The sequence below is a fragment of the Carya illinoinensis genome, chromosome 9 (assembly GCF_018687715.1).
Source record: "Carya illinoinensis cultivar Pawnee chromosome 9, C.illinoinensisPawnee_v1, whole genome shotgun sequence".
Taxonomy (NCBI): domain Eukaryota; kingdom Viridiplantae; phylum Streptophyta; class Magnoliopsida; order Fagales; family Juglandaceae; genus Carya; species Carya illinoinensis.
Window position 1 is genome coordinate 764,748 of NC_056760.1, and position 17,703 is coordinate 782,450.

Sequence of the window (17,703 nt, forward strand, 5' to 3'; positions counted from 1 at the left end):
GATCAGTAAAGTAATCAAGTGCCGCTTGAAAGATTTGAACATAGTCATAAGCAAGCCATGCATATATAAATGCATTCTCTCGTATTATGTGGCCGGACATAGGTGTTTGAGAGCTTAATTCCCAGTCCGTCCTTTTGAATTCAAGTCCAACAGATAAGGGTGAAAATGATAAAGTTTTAAATTTCAAACAGCAACTTCCCATTAACTAAGGATAGCGTACGGTATGTTATTTGAATCGTTGTAATCGATCATTTCAATCCTTATTAATTGGAGCTCAGGTATTTTGATCACTTGAATTCAAAAGAGCTGTTACAGAATTAAAAAACTTGAAAAGATAAATGACTAATCAAAAAGATAATCATGCAGACATTTATTTAAAAAAAAAGAACGAGATTTTATTTATTTATTAGAAACCATAACTAAATGTCTTTGAAAACAAACTCGAGAGACCCATAAAACCTAACCTCGCTAGTACGGTACCCTAGCTAGCTATCTTCCCACCAATTTGAGAAGAACCAAAAAAATATAATATCATCTGAACTTAACCTGACAAACTAACGATAAAAACTAGACTTAGCAAACTAATAAATTTTTTAAGGAACAAACTAATAAATCCCTAACAAACAACTTCAACGGCAAGTCTTTTCGTGGCTTGGCAACCAGTAGATCCGAGGTTACTTTCCGAGACATCAATGGAGCAACTCTTTTGGCCAACACACGCCTGCATGTATGCCATTTATCGAAAGATATCATTAATTAATTAATTAATATTAATGATGATCTTTATAAAGAAAGTTATTAAATTCAACTATTTATAAAATTAATTATTACGTACCTTTTCGATGACCGACAAAGCATTAGGAGACTCGCATTGGCCAGCTTGGAAATAACCACAAGCACCCATTGGTTCACCAAAACTAGCAAATCTGACACTGGAGATAACATTATCTCCTTGGCATGATAATTCCAAGGTGTTCCCTTCATAAGCATTTGCACAAGCGCTCCCAACAGTAACTGTCTGGAATTTAACGTTCCAAGGATTTCCTCCAAACTCTTCAAACAAAACCAATGTGTTCTTGTCGTCATTGAGAAAAGATCGTGGCACGTGGTACCTAAAATTAATTCACCCAAGTAAATTAAGAAGAAAAGTTATTAATAATGAAAGTTCTGCAACTTAATTCTCAAGAAATTTATTGTACGACTATGATTAGAAAATAATTACTCACCATTGTTGGGAAGATCTCCCACAATTACTCATGCACTTCGAGTCACTGTATGGTCCACGATAGTCACATGACACAGAACACCCATCTTCTTTAGCAAGGTAACTTGGCCAATACCTTCCAAGGCTGTGGCCATTTACCCAAGCCTCTCCCTTGCCCAGACCCGTCAAATCCACCACCACTGGATCACTTCCCAGTGGAGCTGCAAAGGTTGTCTAAAACATTTGTTTCCCACGAAAAATTATTATGTTAGCTAGCAAGATATTTGCACACCGTATAACCAATGATATAATTAGTAAAACGTAAGATCATCCAAATTCGAGCATAAAGCGCCTGGAATTACCTTGTACCAAACAAACATCTCATTTGTCGGGAGAGCACGTTGAGACCACTTCCCGTTTTGTAAGACACTAGGATCGTGTAGTTTCTGTTGTTCTCCGTGCAACCCAACCTTATACGTCCATTTGTTGTAATCCAGTTCTGTTGTGATATTCTGAGTGATTATCTTCTTAGAACCAAATTTTCTGCTACTGTCATTCATTATCACTTTCGCAGTCACATGAACCGGGCCAGAAATACCAAGCGGCACCAAATCGAAGTTTGCGCCATAATTCTAGCAAAAAATAAAACGTGTTAATTAATTAGAAAGATATATGTAGCGGAATTACACACACAAAGAAAAGAAAGAAAGAAAGCTATATATGGTAATTTATACTAATGTGGTGATAATAATTTTGAATGGAATTCAAATTAATTACTTACTGCCAATCCAACGGAGGCACTAAGCAAGGCTATGTCATTCCTCCCAAGCTTCAGTTTGATTGGACTCTCAAACGTGAATTTGTAATTTCCATTTTGGGCATATTGAGATCCTGATCATGATCAAATTAAAATATTTGTGAATAAAGTTGGATTATGTATATAATATGTATATATATAGAGAGATAGAAAGGTACTCGATCGTGTATTTGAGTGACTTTTAAATATATGAAACTTACCAACATGTTTTTTGTTGACGAATGCATGAATTATATGTCCATTTGTATCCACTCTTAGCGTTGTCTCTCTTCCATAAAGAGGGTTGTCCTTCTTGACGTGGAAACTAATACGAAATGCAAAAAAACATACGCATGAAACTGTATATAATAATGAAGTCTTTTGTTTTTCAAGAAAAAAAAATAACATTAATATTAATAATGCATGGTTACGAAAACTAGAAATTTTGTAATTATAGTAATTAATTACTCACCTTGTGATATACCAGAGATAATCACTGGTATCGTTAGTGACAACCTTTTGGTCCAAGAGTCGTTCAGCAGCCATAAGGCTACCGGCAACGAGACCGTCTCTCTTGACATGCACAAGGTTCTCTTTTTTCCATTCCCATTGCAATCCGGAAGAACCTTCATAGTCGTTGGCATCGCTATCCTTCTTCACCATTATTGATGTTTGAGTGTTAACCTATCCCGGCACCCAAAACAAAAACCAAATAATTAAATACACTTAATTCATACGTGATCAGTATATATATTCCGATTATAAGGATTCTTTACGTAAATATAGATCGAGTTATATTCATGCGTGGTACCTTAGCAGTGTTGTACACTTCGGTATGACAATCAGGAAGTATACTAACAGACCAAGCTGGTATGGTATACGTATTGTTCTGGAAGTTTATGGTTGCATCTGCTTTATCATCCTTATTTCCAATGAAACAGCTTGATTTTCCTTGCAAAGTGAAGATGGTGACCTGCAATTCATTCAAAATCATGCATATTCAAAAACTCAAGTGTGTGTCTATATATATTATATATATATGGCATGGGAAAAAAAAAAAAAAACTCACCGTTGTCGTACTTCCATAGTCCACATTTTTCACAGAACCGTAAGTTAGAACCTTCTCCAACGATTTCAGAATGCCATGGAGTTGTTTTAAATGTCCCCACTTTGGCTGGTTCAAATTACCTGAACATATCATGATAAGGTTAAAAGAACAAAAGTACCAAACAAAGATCATAATGTCTTTCTTTCTTTCTTTTTCTTTTTTTAAGAAAAATAATTACCATATTCATCTAATGGTGCATCGTAATCATACGATGTAGTGATATATGGACCCCCTGATGTGCGACCAAAATTTGTGCCACCATGGTACTGGAAGGGGATATTGGGAACAAAACAAAAAGGTCCATATTAATTAGTAATTAAACTATTGATAACATGATAAATACATTAAGATCTGGAAAAAGTGGATCGGCAACCATGTAATAGTTCTGGAAAGTGCCACCAAATTGGAAAAACCGTGCAACAGCACAAGCAACATCTTCCGCAGTTCTGTGTGGGTCCGCCAGACCCCAGCCCTTGTACCTTATAATAATAAGATCAAAATATAATTTGATTAAACATCCAATCCGATCATATATAAAGCGGAAGAAGAATCGACAAATTTAAATTAATTAACCGAAAATAGGAAAAATCGTAAAATAAAAATAAAAATAATAAGATACCAGCCAGTCCAATTCTCAGTCCACATTTTTGGACTCGTGGGGTTGTTAGGCTTGAATTGGTCACAATACCATCCATTGCAAGTATTAATCTGTACCAATAAAAATAAAAATAAAAATTTAAAAAATAAGAAATATATATTTCTACATATATGTATTAGCGTATATATATAATATATTAATACCATTGGAGGTGGAGCATCCGGCTGTTGACACATAATCCATGGAATACCAATACCGTAAGATTCAGCCAAATCAGCACACCACTTAACGTATTCCTGCCCACCTTCTCCATACGGACCCATAACGTTCCCAAACTCGTTTTCAATCTTTTTGGTTTTCAAACATAAAGTATTACAAGAAAATGAAGAATTAGGTATATATATATAGTAGTAAAAAGAAACTAATTAACAAAAAATGTAATAGAAATAATTAATTAATTATTCACGAACCTGAGCAATAATAATGGGTCCACCTTGTGAGGCAAAGAGATTCTCCTGCTTCATCATGTCCACAATTTTCGTTGTGAAAATGGACATCTCATTCTGAATACACATTTCAAAGGGTTAAAATATTATAATTAATTAATTAATTAATTGTGAGAGGCAGAGCTGCATGAAGCAAAAGTACTAGGCGTGCGTCGATCACTATGTTTTCAAATTACCATATACACAGAATTTTTTGTCCTCAGCTCAATGCCAGGAATGTTGTGCAACCAAACGGGAAATCCTCTGTAAATAATTAATTAGACAAATATGAACGTTATAGTTAAGATCAGGAACTATAGACAAATATTAATTTATGGTAATTATATATGTAAATTCAAAAATATGAATACGTACCCGTAATTCCACTCTGCGCAAACATAGGGTCCAATCCTAAGAACGGCATTAAGCCCTTCATTTTGGATGGTTTTGATAAACCTTACGACGTCATGATTTCCTGAGAAATCATACTGAATAAAAGAAAATAATTAAAAATGTAAAAGATTGTATTGATTTTTGTATACATAAAGCCAAAGTTGGGGGAGGAAGGAAGAAAGCTAGAGATCATCGAGCAGCAGCACTAAAAGTAACCAAACCTGACGATATTGAGGTTCGTGGGCACTCCAGAAAATGTAAGTCTCAATTGTGTCTATCCCACCCTCTTTTGCATTTCTGATCAAGGTTGGCCACATCTATAAAAATTATATGTAAGTAAATATTAGTCATACACAAGAATTCGCAGTGAGGAGAAAAATACAAAAAAAATTATACAAAAGAACGGCTATATGTAAAAAACAAAAACATGATGAATATAAATTAATATTAAAACACGAATTAATGCAATATATATAAATACGTGCATATATATATATTAATGGTGGAGCTGGCATGGATGCATGCACTTACTCCAGGAGTACTTCGAGGATAATGAATAGAACCGGATATTAAGATTTTGCGTTCGCCATTAATCGTGATAGCTCTTCCATCATGCGAAACATCAATAGCAAACGAAAGCGTGCAGAGCAATAAGAAGGAAAAGAAGAACGAGAGAAACCCAGTACTCGAAGAAGCCATTATTGTGATGGAGTAATCTGCTGTGTGTATTGAAAATGAGAATCCACAGCGCCTATTTATAGAAAGAAGTTGAGGTTAAATGGATAATTAAAGTTGTTAGGAGAAATATATCTAATCCAACGAATCCTTGATCTATCATGATCTGTTTGTTACCATGCATATATATTTGGAGATATTAACGTAGATTCACTGATAATCATCTCTTAATAATTAAGCCTTATCCATTTTTTAATTAAGCCTTATCCATGTATAAATATTAATTATTTAATTAATTAGTAGATAATCAGGATCAATATATATCTGCTAGCTGGATATTGATCTAGAACGTACGTACAATATATGTAGAATATACACCAATTAATTAATTAATTATTCCAGCCCCGTGGCAGCTTTTCTTTGGTAGCTAGAATTGTGATATATGTTTCCAAGCACGTACATTAGCTGTCACCTTTTGTAAGTTTTGGCACTTGACACGACTTGATTTATAGAAATGGAAAGAAAATGAAGGCAGTAGTTAGAATTACACTAATATTTACAAGTTCTAGGCTACTTTTTGATGAGCTTAATTAAAATTCTTTGTTCCAAATCATGAAACCAAATCTTATTTTTAAGTTAAGTAGGTCCTTTAATTTAAAACAGAATGAAAAGTACTCCGAAACTCTCTCTCTCTCTCTCTCTCTCTCTCTCTCTCTCTCTCTCTCTCTCTCTCTCTCTCTCTCTCTCTCTCCACACGTTTATAAATTATCTCAATTAGAAAAAATAAATTATCTAAATCTTAACTAAATAAATTCAAATATATTTAAATGCTATCTTAGAGCTAGCTAGGATAATTATCCTGCTCAACATCTTTATCAAATAGTCATGATGAATTGCTTGAGTTGTTGTGTTTGACTGAACTTTGTTAATTTTTCAACACTTTAGTTGCGGTGTTTGACTGGACTTATTTGTGCTTCAACATTTAATTAGTACTATTCTTATATTTTTACGCACATGTTGAATAAAAGATTTGTCTTATCAGTTTTTTTTTCTAATTCAAATTTTAAATTTTAAACTTCATAATCTTCCTAATATCAATAACTGAAATGTTAGCACATATTATTGAGAGAGAGAGAGAGAGAGAGAGAGAGAGAGAGAGAGAGAGAGGATGGTCACTTGGTTTATTTCGAAATAAATAAATATATAGAGCCTTGAGGATTGAACTATATCATGTACATGTCATGGCACATAGTAGCGCTAGCGCAGGACCAGCCCACAGCCGGCATGCATATAGTAGCGCTAGCGCAGCCGCAGCTCATCACATATATATATCTACATATATACGGCATGCACAGGGCCAAAAATTAATGAATGCACTGATTCCAAGTCATTCCAACCAATACAATTGGCAGATACAAAAGTTCACCGTTGTGTAAATGCAGTAGCAGCACATAATCTTATTAATTAAATATATAGATCACTTAATTTTCATGCTGCATATATTATCATGATCACAAACGACTACTTATCTGCATTGATCTTTTATATATATATATATAGATATAATTTTTACCATCGGTTATCGTCGGTGGATGTTATTATTATTTTTTGTTTCCATTTGCTTATAACGTTAAAAGCGCGAGTACCTACGTGGTACCGGATGGGTTTTATGAGCCTCTTGTAATTTAAATAGATAATGCCCATCAAACTTAAACCATGTATTTTGGTGACTTAGGTTTTCTACTTTGCACGTGATCACACTAATAGATCATGGTCATACATATCTGAGTAATGTTAGGGACAAAATAGTCCCAAATCATGTATAACCATAGTGCGAGTCTTTTATAAAAAAAAATTTTAAAAAAAATCGATTTTATTAAGAAAAAGTAAGTTTTTCATACTATGGGATATTGGAATTCACTTTTTTTCTAAAAGGTTAGTGTGAGACTTATATATTTAGGACTTGTATACATCATTATTTTATAAAAATTTTAAATATATAAATTCCGCACAAACTCTTTATAAAAAAAATAATAATAATAAAGTGAATCGTCCACCGTTAAAACGTACGTTGATCTAAACATTGCTAAATATGGGGATCTGATCTGAGATTCCTAACGTTCTTTGTATTGCATTCCCCAACAACGACATGAGTTGGAACTCACGGAAAATATTATAGGTTTTTTTTATAATAATATTGGAAGGAGGGGGGTGGGAGTCGGCGGAAGGAAGCGACGAACACCGATATATTATATGGGAAGAAGGGCGGCTAAACTTATGTCGCTCGTTGCTGAAGTAAATGAGAGGCATGGCATGCACGAGAGGCCATCAGATGATACGTAAAGATGAGCACGCCCTTTCTTTTGGGGCTTTGTAGGTAGTTGCCCCTCTCCTTATCTCGGAGTACTGTAATTAGCATAGTTCTTGTGGCTCGCTGTTGATAAGACAACGATCGATGTCAATTCGTTCGCTATGTGAAAATTTAATTAGTAACGTACGCTAATTAAAGCAAGTTGCAGCAAAAGAAAAAATTATCGTGACGTGACTAAATTAAAGCTGTTAAGAGAAATTAAAACAATTTGACCAACCGCCAACTGTAAGTCTGTAATTGCTATTTGCTATAGTGCTGAGTTGCATAATGCGCCCGCCTTAAGACTGATCAGAGAAAGCGAGTGGGTGGGAAATACCTTGATCCTCCACGGCTAGCGTACGTTATTCTTTTTTCCAAGTCTCCACGCTAGCAATGCATTCAAAGGAATATTAATTAATCATAAACGATTTCATAAAGAAATACTACGTATACAAAGATCACAAAAATAAAACTAATATCATGTGATATGTTAGATTAACTTTATCATAAAAATGATTTAGATGGTCTCACATACCACGTCTAGCTAGTTTAATTTTATATAATTTCGATCAAAGTATTTCTCTAGTTAATAAGGTACGAGCCGTGAGAAGGGTAGAATAGGGAAAACAAAAGATTGCATGAGGAACTCGGGAATAGAGGCCAAAACAAGACGACGCTTGGCGTGTGGGTGCAACCATTTATTACCAAATGCTCACCGTCCTAAGCCCCAACTCCAGTCTCCTACTTTAATAAGGGGGAAAAATGGGTGTAGATCATATTAATATACTCTTACTATAAATGTAGATTTTCTGTGCGAAGCAGCTTTTGTAGAAGATAGAAATCCATGAAGAAGTTCCCGGCCTAGAGCTCTCGAATATTGATCGGGAAGTCGAAGTAGTAGATATGGGGGGTGTTGGCAAAAAGTGGTGTGGGTTTTGTTGCTCATCATCTGCATCATCATCTTCTGTCAAACTTTTGATGTTTATGGTGGCGCCTTTGATAGTAGTATCTGGGCTTTTTTCTGTATTGGGTCCGTTAACCTCCAATTGGGTTGTCTTGTCAAACTACCCCTGGTTATGTGGCTCTTCTACCATGCCTACTTCTTCCCCTGTTTCATCAGAAAAAGAGAGCAAAAAACGTTTGGATTTTCCGTCACAGGTGGTAGTAGTAGAAGTTCACAGTATGGAAGAAGCTACCTCCGATGATTCCATGCTAAATCGGTCGTCTACTCCTCCACACGCTATAGAATCTATACATGTACAACCTGTAAGAACTCTTGCTTTTCTGCCTACAGGTTTGTTTGACATTTCTGGCTTCCATTCTTTGCATGCAAATTTTTTTGAGGATTATACCGATTAAGCTGCATATTTTCCAAATTCAAACTTGTTTCTTTAATTCGTAATGCAATAGCCCCCGGTGCAAAGCTTTATTTTTCATAGAAAGAAAAACCTATATGTTATTAATCCGAGCCACCGAGTGCAGAGTTTTTTCCTTTTTTCCTTTTTTTTTGGGCCAAAAAGCTTCTCCAGGGAAGGTATTGTTTGGAGGTATAAGAACTTGAAGAACTTGTAAGACAAACGTAGTAACGTACCACGTTGCCTTGAACTTGCTGCTTGCATGTCTAATGCTTTCCTTAATGTTGGTGTCCTTCGGATTTTTTTCTTTTTTTCTTTTTTTTTTTTTTTTTTTGGGGGGGGTGGGGGGGGGGGGGGGTGGAGTATTGTTCTGTTTCAATTTTTATTAACTGGAACTTGATTAAATACCTTTAAACTTAAATACTACGAATTAAAGGCATCATGTACCCCTGGTGTTTCCTATAATCCTCGCTCTTGTATGATGTAACATATTGATTTAAGTAAAATAGTAAATATAATTATTGGAGGGTTTTTTTTTTTGTTTACGGATCTCGCCCTTCATCTTAGAGCCCTGTACATTTATTTCGGTTTTTTAAAGGAAGGAGTTATTATAATTTGAATAGTTTTCATTTCATTTTATTAATTTCTTTGTGAGTTTAATTAACCACGAATTAGTTCAACAGAATGGTATTAAGGAAGACATGCGAAATGTTTCCATGAGTGGACGCATGAGTAGCATTGTTCCTCCAATGAACGAATCTCATGTCCCAAACATGAAAGCTAGGAGAGATTACACCAAGTTAGATAGACTTGAAGCTGGACTTAGAAGAGCTCGAGCTGCCATCAAGGAAGCTAATCATGGAAACCAAACTCAAGATAATGATTATGCCCCGGTCGGTCCGATGTACAGGTGTGCCAATGCCTTTTACAGGTACCCGGCCATGCAATTAAGGTTTACTAAATTAGACATGTTACATTAATGTGGCAATCCCGGTGAAAAACCGACTGTGTTCCACCTTTCTCGATGTTTCAATCACCATTAGGATAAGTCTCATTCCCTGGGACCTTGAAGTTACAAGAGCTTATATATAGCAGCATCATATATAGTTTTGCTCCCTACGGCAGTAACGCCTCTGCAATCCCTACAGGAGCTATCTCGAAATGGAAAAGCAATTCAAGATCTTCGTGTATGAAGAAGGGCAACCCCCATTGTTCCATAATGGTCCCTGCAAGAGCATATACTCCACCGAAGGGTATTTCATCCATGGGATTGAGATGAATAAGCAGTTCAGAACCCGGGATCCTGACAAAGCACACGTTTTTTTCCTTCCCTTCAGCGTGACAATGCTGGTCCGATATGTCTATGTGCGTGACTCGCATGATTTTAGTCCCATTAAACACACTGTTACAGATTATGTCAATCTCGTTGCAGGAAAGTACCCATTTTGGAATCGAAGCCTAGCATCTGATCATTTTATGCTGGCTTGCCATGATTGGGTAAGTGCGTGTCGTGCTTTAATTGAATCGTTACAAAATCTATCTTGCTATCTGTTGAAGTAAAAGTTGATAAATAGTTCTTAATTCTAACAGTTTGTTCTTTGGGTTCAGGGGCCAGAAACTTCCCGTTCCACTCCTCACCTCCACAAAAACTCGATCAGAGTTCTTTGCAATGCTAATACATCTGAGGGATTCAACCCCACAAAGGACGTGTCATTCCCAGAAATCAATCTCCAAACCGGTTCAATACAAGGATTTATCGGCGGGCCATCCCCATCTCGTAGGCCGATCTTGGCTTTCTTTGCTGGAGGTCTCCATGGCCCGATTAGACCGGTCCTTTTAGAGCACTGGGAAAACAAAGATGAAGATATAAGGGTGCATAGGTACCTTCCAAAAGGCATATCCTACTATGACATGATGAGAAAGAGCAAGTATTGTATCTGCCCAAGTGGGTACGAAGTTGCAAGCCCAAGAGTTGTGGAGGCCATATACGCAGGTTGTGTTCCTGTTCTGATTTCAGACCACTATGTTCCACCATTTAGTGATGTTTTGAATTGGAAGTCCTTCTCTGTTGAGGTTCCGGTTAAGGATGTTCCAAACTTGAAGAAGATTCTGATGGAAATTTCCCCAAGACAACATATAAGAATGCAAAGGAGGGTGGTACAGGTGAGGAGGCATTTTGAGGTTCATTATCCACCTAGGCGATTTGATGTCTTCCACATGATCCTCCATTCTGTCTGGCTTAGAAGACTCAATGTTCGGTTCCGAAATGATTTCGATGTGTTGTGACTAGTTTATGGATCATCAGCTCGCTTGAATGGTTTCCTAATGGCTATAATTAAGACGCACCACCTAGAATTTCCATCATCATAATAAGCACAAAGGGCCGTGTTAGTAGGCAGTTGACCACAGTACTGCTAGAAGCTCTTGCCCTCACTGGTAAATAACGAGAAGAAATATTGTATATTTTTAACTCATTAATCAACCACTTTGTGCAATGTGAATTGATAGTCATTGCGGACCTATATATGTTAGATGATGTGCATTATGTGAATTAAGATGTTGCAAATGATGGCTTTTAGCTGGAAGGTAAGATGCACGATTTAGCTGGAGTTCTATTAGCACAAACGAGAAGCAAGAAGATCGATCAGGTTAAGAGTTGTAAGGTAAGATCAAGTGGTTCACTTGTATGGATTACGAAGTCATGTTTAGGGTGGTCTATTCATTGCAATCACTTACTTCTATTTGAAACTTATTGTAATCGCTTCTGTTTATTCCTTGTAGTGATCAAAACTTGGTCGATTGAAATTTTCAGCGTTTTAAATTTTCAGCGTTGTGGGCTAAGCATGATAAAATAATTTGTAGGATTAAGTTGGAGTAATTGGTCCAAGGGAGATAGCTTTAGCTATGGGTTTGAGAAGCTCGACCCCTTCGGTGTGTGTGAGTGTTATGTGGTCGCATAGTGACAGATCACTGCCTAGGCCCAATGCAAAAGGCTACGCTTCTCTATGCGGCCGAACTATTCTAAAGGGTGCGAGGCGCTCAATGATTTTCGTTAACGGCCTCTTTGTCTCATTGATTAAGCAGAGAGCGCTCACGCGGGCTTTCTAGGGATGATAAATGACAACCTCAACTACTGCTCACCTTCGGGTCTTGGGTCGACGTTGTTGTATCAAAGTCTTATAGTGCAATTTCTTTCATTGATAAGCCCACAGGAATTAATTGTCGGTTCTTATCAGCCGCCCGCAATACATGGTGATCAGAATTATTAAATAATAGCATAATTATTAAATATATCTATTTATATTTTTTTTAATGATCATTGGTTAAGAAAGTAATTATTAATAAATGTATATTTTTTATTTTTTTAAAGATTAAGAATAATTAAAAAATAAAAAAGTTCATTTATATTATGGTATATTCAGTGAGATAGTGACCTCAAAAGAGAATTAATCAGCCGTTCTTTGTGAATTATTTATGCGCATGGTGACTTTTTTTTTTTTTTGTCTTTTCCCCCCAAAGGAATGCGCATGTGACAATTATGAATCGATCATCTGACAAAACATACTGCATCAGTGGTTGTTTCGAATTTTGATCCGTCTAATTAGTATTCATGGACTAGCAGGCAGCCACGTGATTGGCTGACACGGACCGCTTTTTGGATGGTACCAGCGAGCCGCCAGCACTCACCCAACACAAAGTTAAGGATTTTTTTATTATTATATTTATTTGTGAAAGATTTTATTAACATCCTTAATTTTTTTTAAAAAATATATATATGCCATTTCATTAATAATTATTTTTTCAATTATTAAATAAAAATAAATTAAAAAAATTAAAATACAATTTAGAAATAAGATTGAAGGTTCTTCGGACATTTTCCTTTCTGTATATACGTAGAAGAAGAATTGCGTTTTGAAATGATTTGCGTTGCGAGTTGTCACTTCGATGATCCGTAGATTGACTCCAAAAATGGACGGCCATAAATATTAGATCATCTCGTGAAGTTTGAGACCGATGATGAATATTGGGAAAAACCCCTTTGCCGGCTGGGGTTGCCGGTTCAGTTTGATCATGGGTAAAAATATATATTTTTACTTAATGATTAAGAAACTAATTTAAATATATTAATATATTTTTTTCATTTTATGATTAAAAAAATGTAAAAAAAAAAAACCGTCCAACAGTATAAATGGGGCCGCATAGTAGCCGGACCGATGAATAATTAGCCGGTGACGTCGTCCTGGGGTACTCTGGCAAGTTGGTGCTTGTTTTTATGCATGCGAACCTAATTGTGCATGTGCAGCGCGTAGGTGTGTCGCTGTGCTGACAGGACTGTTCTTCTTTGAGAAAATTCTACGTCTCTTAAAAAACATATTAGGGTTTATTAATAAACGAGTCGTGAGATGACCAGGGATCAATCAACCAATTAAACCTATCATTCAATACTCATATAATTTTTTTACAAAAAAAAAATACTCATATAATTTATCACCACGTGATTATCACTAACCACGTGACGATCACTAACCACGTGACGATCACTAACTCCACCCAGTTTAATTAATTAGTTACTATTTGAATTAATTAATTTTATGAATAAGCAACTTGTTCAATTGTGGGCACCACATAGATAGAATCCGATGTAACCTATGTTTGAAGATGTTTTTTCATCAAGAATTTGAGGGCCGCCGGATCAAGACATATTGTCCAGATTCATGCATGTCTTCCTCTTCTATTATCCTAATTGTGTTGATTGGTGGCAGGCCAGTGTCGTCGTTATTGTTTGCTACTGATCAGGTAGCGTTAAGTATCATTCTCTTAAAAGAAAAAATATATATATATATACTTTAGACATTAAAAAATAAATTTAAAAAATTAAAATAAAAAGTTAACGAAATTGTATGTAATATATAATTAGGTTATAAAATTAGTTTTATTATAAAATAAATTTAATATTTTATATGAACTTATTTTAATTAATACATTTATTTTTATAAAATCGAGAAAGACTTTTCTTTTCTTAATTAAGCATACCATTGGAAGGTGAGCATATGAAGTCATGAAAAGAAGTGTCTTTTTCGCTTCGATAAACAGTCGGAAATCATGATGATGTTCGTACCTCTGTACAGCTTTTCAAAGTATTTAACCCAGTGTGTCTTCGACTAATTAATAATGATAGGTCCTTTAACCTTGTTTTTATTGTTTTTGCTTATTGTTGTAAAGTGGCCTGAGTGCAGGAAAAAGGCCGAAGGCATTTAATTTTTGTCTATTTGGGATCTTGAAGTTACTGATTTTAGCAGTGATGGAGAAATCTCATCGTCATTATTTTCTAACTTTTGCCAAGTACTTGTGGATGGCTTATTTTTGGAGAATCTCTCTTAGGCAATGGTTACGACAAATTAAGACTATAATTTTTACCTGACATCATGACTAATTTGGTCCCTCTCTCACTAGTTTATCAGACTTCCGCCGTTATTTACGCCACCTGTTGTACGTACGGTCACGTGGTGAATTAACACCCTTACCATCACCATCATATGTTCCCCAAAAACAACGGCGGAACCACATTATTTTTAGAGGGGGTCATGATTTTAATATAAATTAATCTCTTATATTTTATACATTATTCTATAAATATAGAAAATGACCTCTCAAAAAATTTTATAATTTTTATATGTTCTTTAAAATTTATTAAAATTTTAATATGCCTAGAAATGTCTCTTTCCAAATTTTTAAATTTTTGTTTTATTTATATATATTATTGATGAGTGTGCGAATGTACACTTTATATACCTTATTATTGGACTAAAATGCTAAAATGTGAATAGAAATCATAAGAATTAATGTGTATTCTTAAATTGAATTTCTATTTACGTTGGGATACTCCTAAGCAGTTTTTTTATGTCTAATTTCAGAGTTTATAAAAGAGCAAGTTAAGCCCAGTCAAATTCAAAGGAGGACATTCATGGGGTTTGAGAGCAATTTGGAAGAAAAGAAAAAGAAAAAATCACAAAATGAAACCACAAGAAGTCCAAGTCCGAAATTCGCTAGGAGACAGTCTGGACATACTTTAGTCTTTTGATTGTATCTTTTTACTCATATATCATATTGATGCGATTCTTAATGCATTGGAAAGCTATCTTAAAGGGCTATAACTTTATCTCTAATAAAGATTTCCAAATTCGAACTCCTAAAGGTTATACGTGGCTGCCGAGATAAGTCCTAAAATTTAAACGATTTTTTTATGCGGAAATCAAGAGGACATTAGGGTTTCTTTCTTACCCTATATAAGCATATCATTAGCACGAAATGGAGGGGGGAATAGGCACAAGAGGCAGATCTGAAGAGATGAGAAAATCACTTCCATGGCCACCGTTCGCTTCAATTTTCTCTGGAGATTTTTGTTGTCCATTATATTTATGGGTAACTAAATTCTCAAGTAGGGTTAGAGATGAACTTGCACATTAGATGGTATTTCTAATTTATTGTTAATTCATGTATTTGATTTTCAATTGTTAAAACTCTTTTGTTTTATCCTTCTCAATTCATCGTTGATGTTTTCTTCTCCGAATAATCATAGAATTTATTGTGTTTATGGATTCAGTCAGGCTTTTTCTATTGAATGGATTAGTTCTTTGATTATGTTTGGATCAATTATTTATCTATATTGATTTAGTTTTTTGCTGCAATATCGCTTCTTGAGTATATTATCGTCATTGGATTTTATCAATAGGGGTAGTAATTCACATTTATTAAAAGTGGTGAATGTTTTTTTAAAGGGTTACATTTGATTTAAGTTTGGTTTATAAATCTATACCTTCCGATTGGGAATTGCGGGAATTGAGTTCCTAATTGAGTTATCCAATGAATTAAGAATAATTAAAATACCAAATTTGTGCAAGGGATTCTCGACGCTCTACTGTTTGTCAAATTTGAGTACTTTTTCTATTAATCACTTTGCTTCATTTGAATTTACATTTAAAATTAATCTTTGTTCTCTATTACTTATTTAATATTTTTTCTTTAGTTTATTTGTTCCTCTTGCTATTCTTTTAATTTGTCTCCCTGTGGAATCGACACCCCAAAGCTGTGCTACAACTACTGCGTTATTCTCTGGGCGTAATCAATTATCTATTTTCAAGAATATAGCTTCTCTAAAATTAAAATTAAAACTAAGTTTAAGACAAATAATAAACTTATTAATATAGATCTCATTTTTATTATACAATATTGAGTTTCTTAATATGAAATCAAAATACAAGAAAAATTATTTACGTTCAATGATCTATAAGAAAAATAGTTTATAGTTATATAGTTATGATTTTTCAATCTCTTATTTATTTACATAAGAGAAATGATGTTTACAATCCTATGATGAAAAATAATTTGTAGTTATATATTTATGATTTTTTAATATCTTTTTTATTTACATAAGATAAATAATGTTTGCAATTCTAAGATGTGCAAGTCTCACTCACTTCCTTTGAAAAAAATAAATAAATCTAGGACTTACATAAAAAAATTATTTTTTAATGATGAACTCTACTTCTTCTTCTTTTTTTCAAATGAAATATGTAGAATTTATATATTCTAAAACTATATTAGTATTATTTTTTATATAAATGTATTACATATATAGTAAAAAAGTTAGCCCTCTCAATATAATTGCTCGTTCTGTCACTGCTGAAAAACTATAGTACTCACGATAGTGGCGCAAATAACCAGGTGCGTTATATATTCATGCCAATCCTGTAGCTAGCTAGCGCCAGCTTCTCTTTCGCTTTAGGTTTGTCGTTGTAAAATTTCCCAACTTATTAACGATTGATACTCGAGTTGTCAATGTGCATTAATAAGGATGATTTCAATTCTACATAGTTTAGTAATAAGATGAAAATTTTGAGTTTTAAAATAAAATATTAAAATATTTTATTTTATTATTATTATTATTATTTTAGAATTTGAAAAAATTAAACGATTTATTATATTTTATATAGAAATTTAAAAAAATTGTAATGATAAGATAAAAATTTTAAATTTGAAATGAAAATTATGATAGGCAAACGGTGCTAAAACTTGGTTCATGTCACATACACGTACGTGCGTACGGTGATAGCTGCGTGGCCTCCACCTTTATGATCAAGAGAAATAAGCATTTGATTTGCTTCATTGATGCACGAAGACGGCCTAGTGCTAATCCAGTACTTAGTTAGCACTCCATGTAGCTTAATTATATATATATATATATATATAGGTGGTAAATTTTCAAAATTAACCTGACAATTAATCAATCCATTGCCTGACCCACTACATCAGTATAGAACCATGCATGCATGATTGCAATTTGCTGCCTTGTATAGATAATTGTACTCACTTTTCTTAAGAAAATTAAAAAAATAAAATAAAAATAAAAATATATAAATAATCATATTTAATAATCATATTATCATTTTTTTTCAACTATTAATTGTGAAATTCCATCTGCTAATATATCTTCATGTATATACTCAATTAAGTTGACAGATTCGAAGAAACAAATTAGAAAAGTATACAGATGATAGAGATCGATCGTAGTCATAAATATTAAAACCAATTTTTTTTTTTTTTTTTTTTTTTTTTTTTTTTTTTTTTTTTTTTTTAATTTGAGGTGGGTGGGGGTCACTACCGGATTATAATATACCGAGGACCATACAGCGACCTTGCACCCCATGAAAGCTATGGCCACGTACGTGCGTACTTGGG

General features: G+C 34.2%; 2 protein-coding genes across 3 annotated transcripts; one reads left to right on the top strand and one right to left on the bottom strand.

Moving 5' to 3' along the window:
- Positions 1-369: 369 nt before the first annotated feature.
- Positions 370-5,319, bottom strand: LOC122275452 (beta-galactosidase 15-like). Its single transcript, XM_043084517.1, has 18 exons — positions 5,116-5,319; positions 4,806-4,901; positions 4,567-4,679; positions 4,389-4,455; positions 4,177-4,269; positions 3,910-4,053; positions 3,728-3,816; positions 3,482-3,587; positions 3,287-3,374; positions 3,070-3,188; positions 2,812-2,973; positions 2,473-2,684; positions 2,222-2,325; positions 1,986-2,095; positions 1,567-1,836; positions 1,227-1,438; positions 836-1,112; positions 370-721 (listed from the first exon to the last, which is right to left on the bottom strand). Exons 1-18 carry the CDS (start codon positions 5,281-5,283, stop codon positions 617-619), a joined length of 2,535 nt encoding a protein of 844 aa, XP_042940451.1. The 5' UTR covers positions 5,284-5,319; the 3' UTR covers positions 370-616.
- A 3,014-nt stretch (positions 5,320-8,333) lies between these two features.
- LOC122277734 (probable glycosyltransferase At5g03795) lies at positions 8,334-11,515 on the top strand. Of its 2 annotated transcripts, none has more exons than XM_043087834.1 (4): positions 8,334-8,875; positions 9,648-9,895; positions 10,113-10,461; positions 10,573-11,515. In XM_043087834.1, the coding sequence occupies exons 1-4, from the start codon at positions 8,513-8,515 to the stop codon at positions 11,248-11,250; spliced, it is 1,638 nt and encodes a 545-aa protein (XP_042943768.1). In that variant the 5' UTR covers positions 8,334-8,512; the 3' UTR covers positions 11,251-11,515. The 2 variants fall into 2 exon arrangements, with proteins under 2 accessions (XP_042943768.1, XP_042943769.1); XM_043087835.1 differs by having other exon boundaries at positions 8,765-8,903.
- The last annotated feature ends 6,188 nt before the right edge of the window (positions 11,516-17,703 follow it).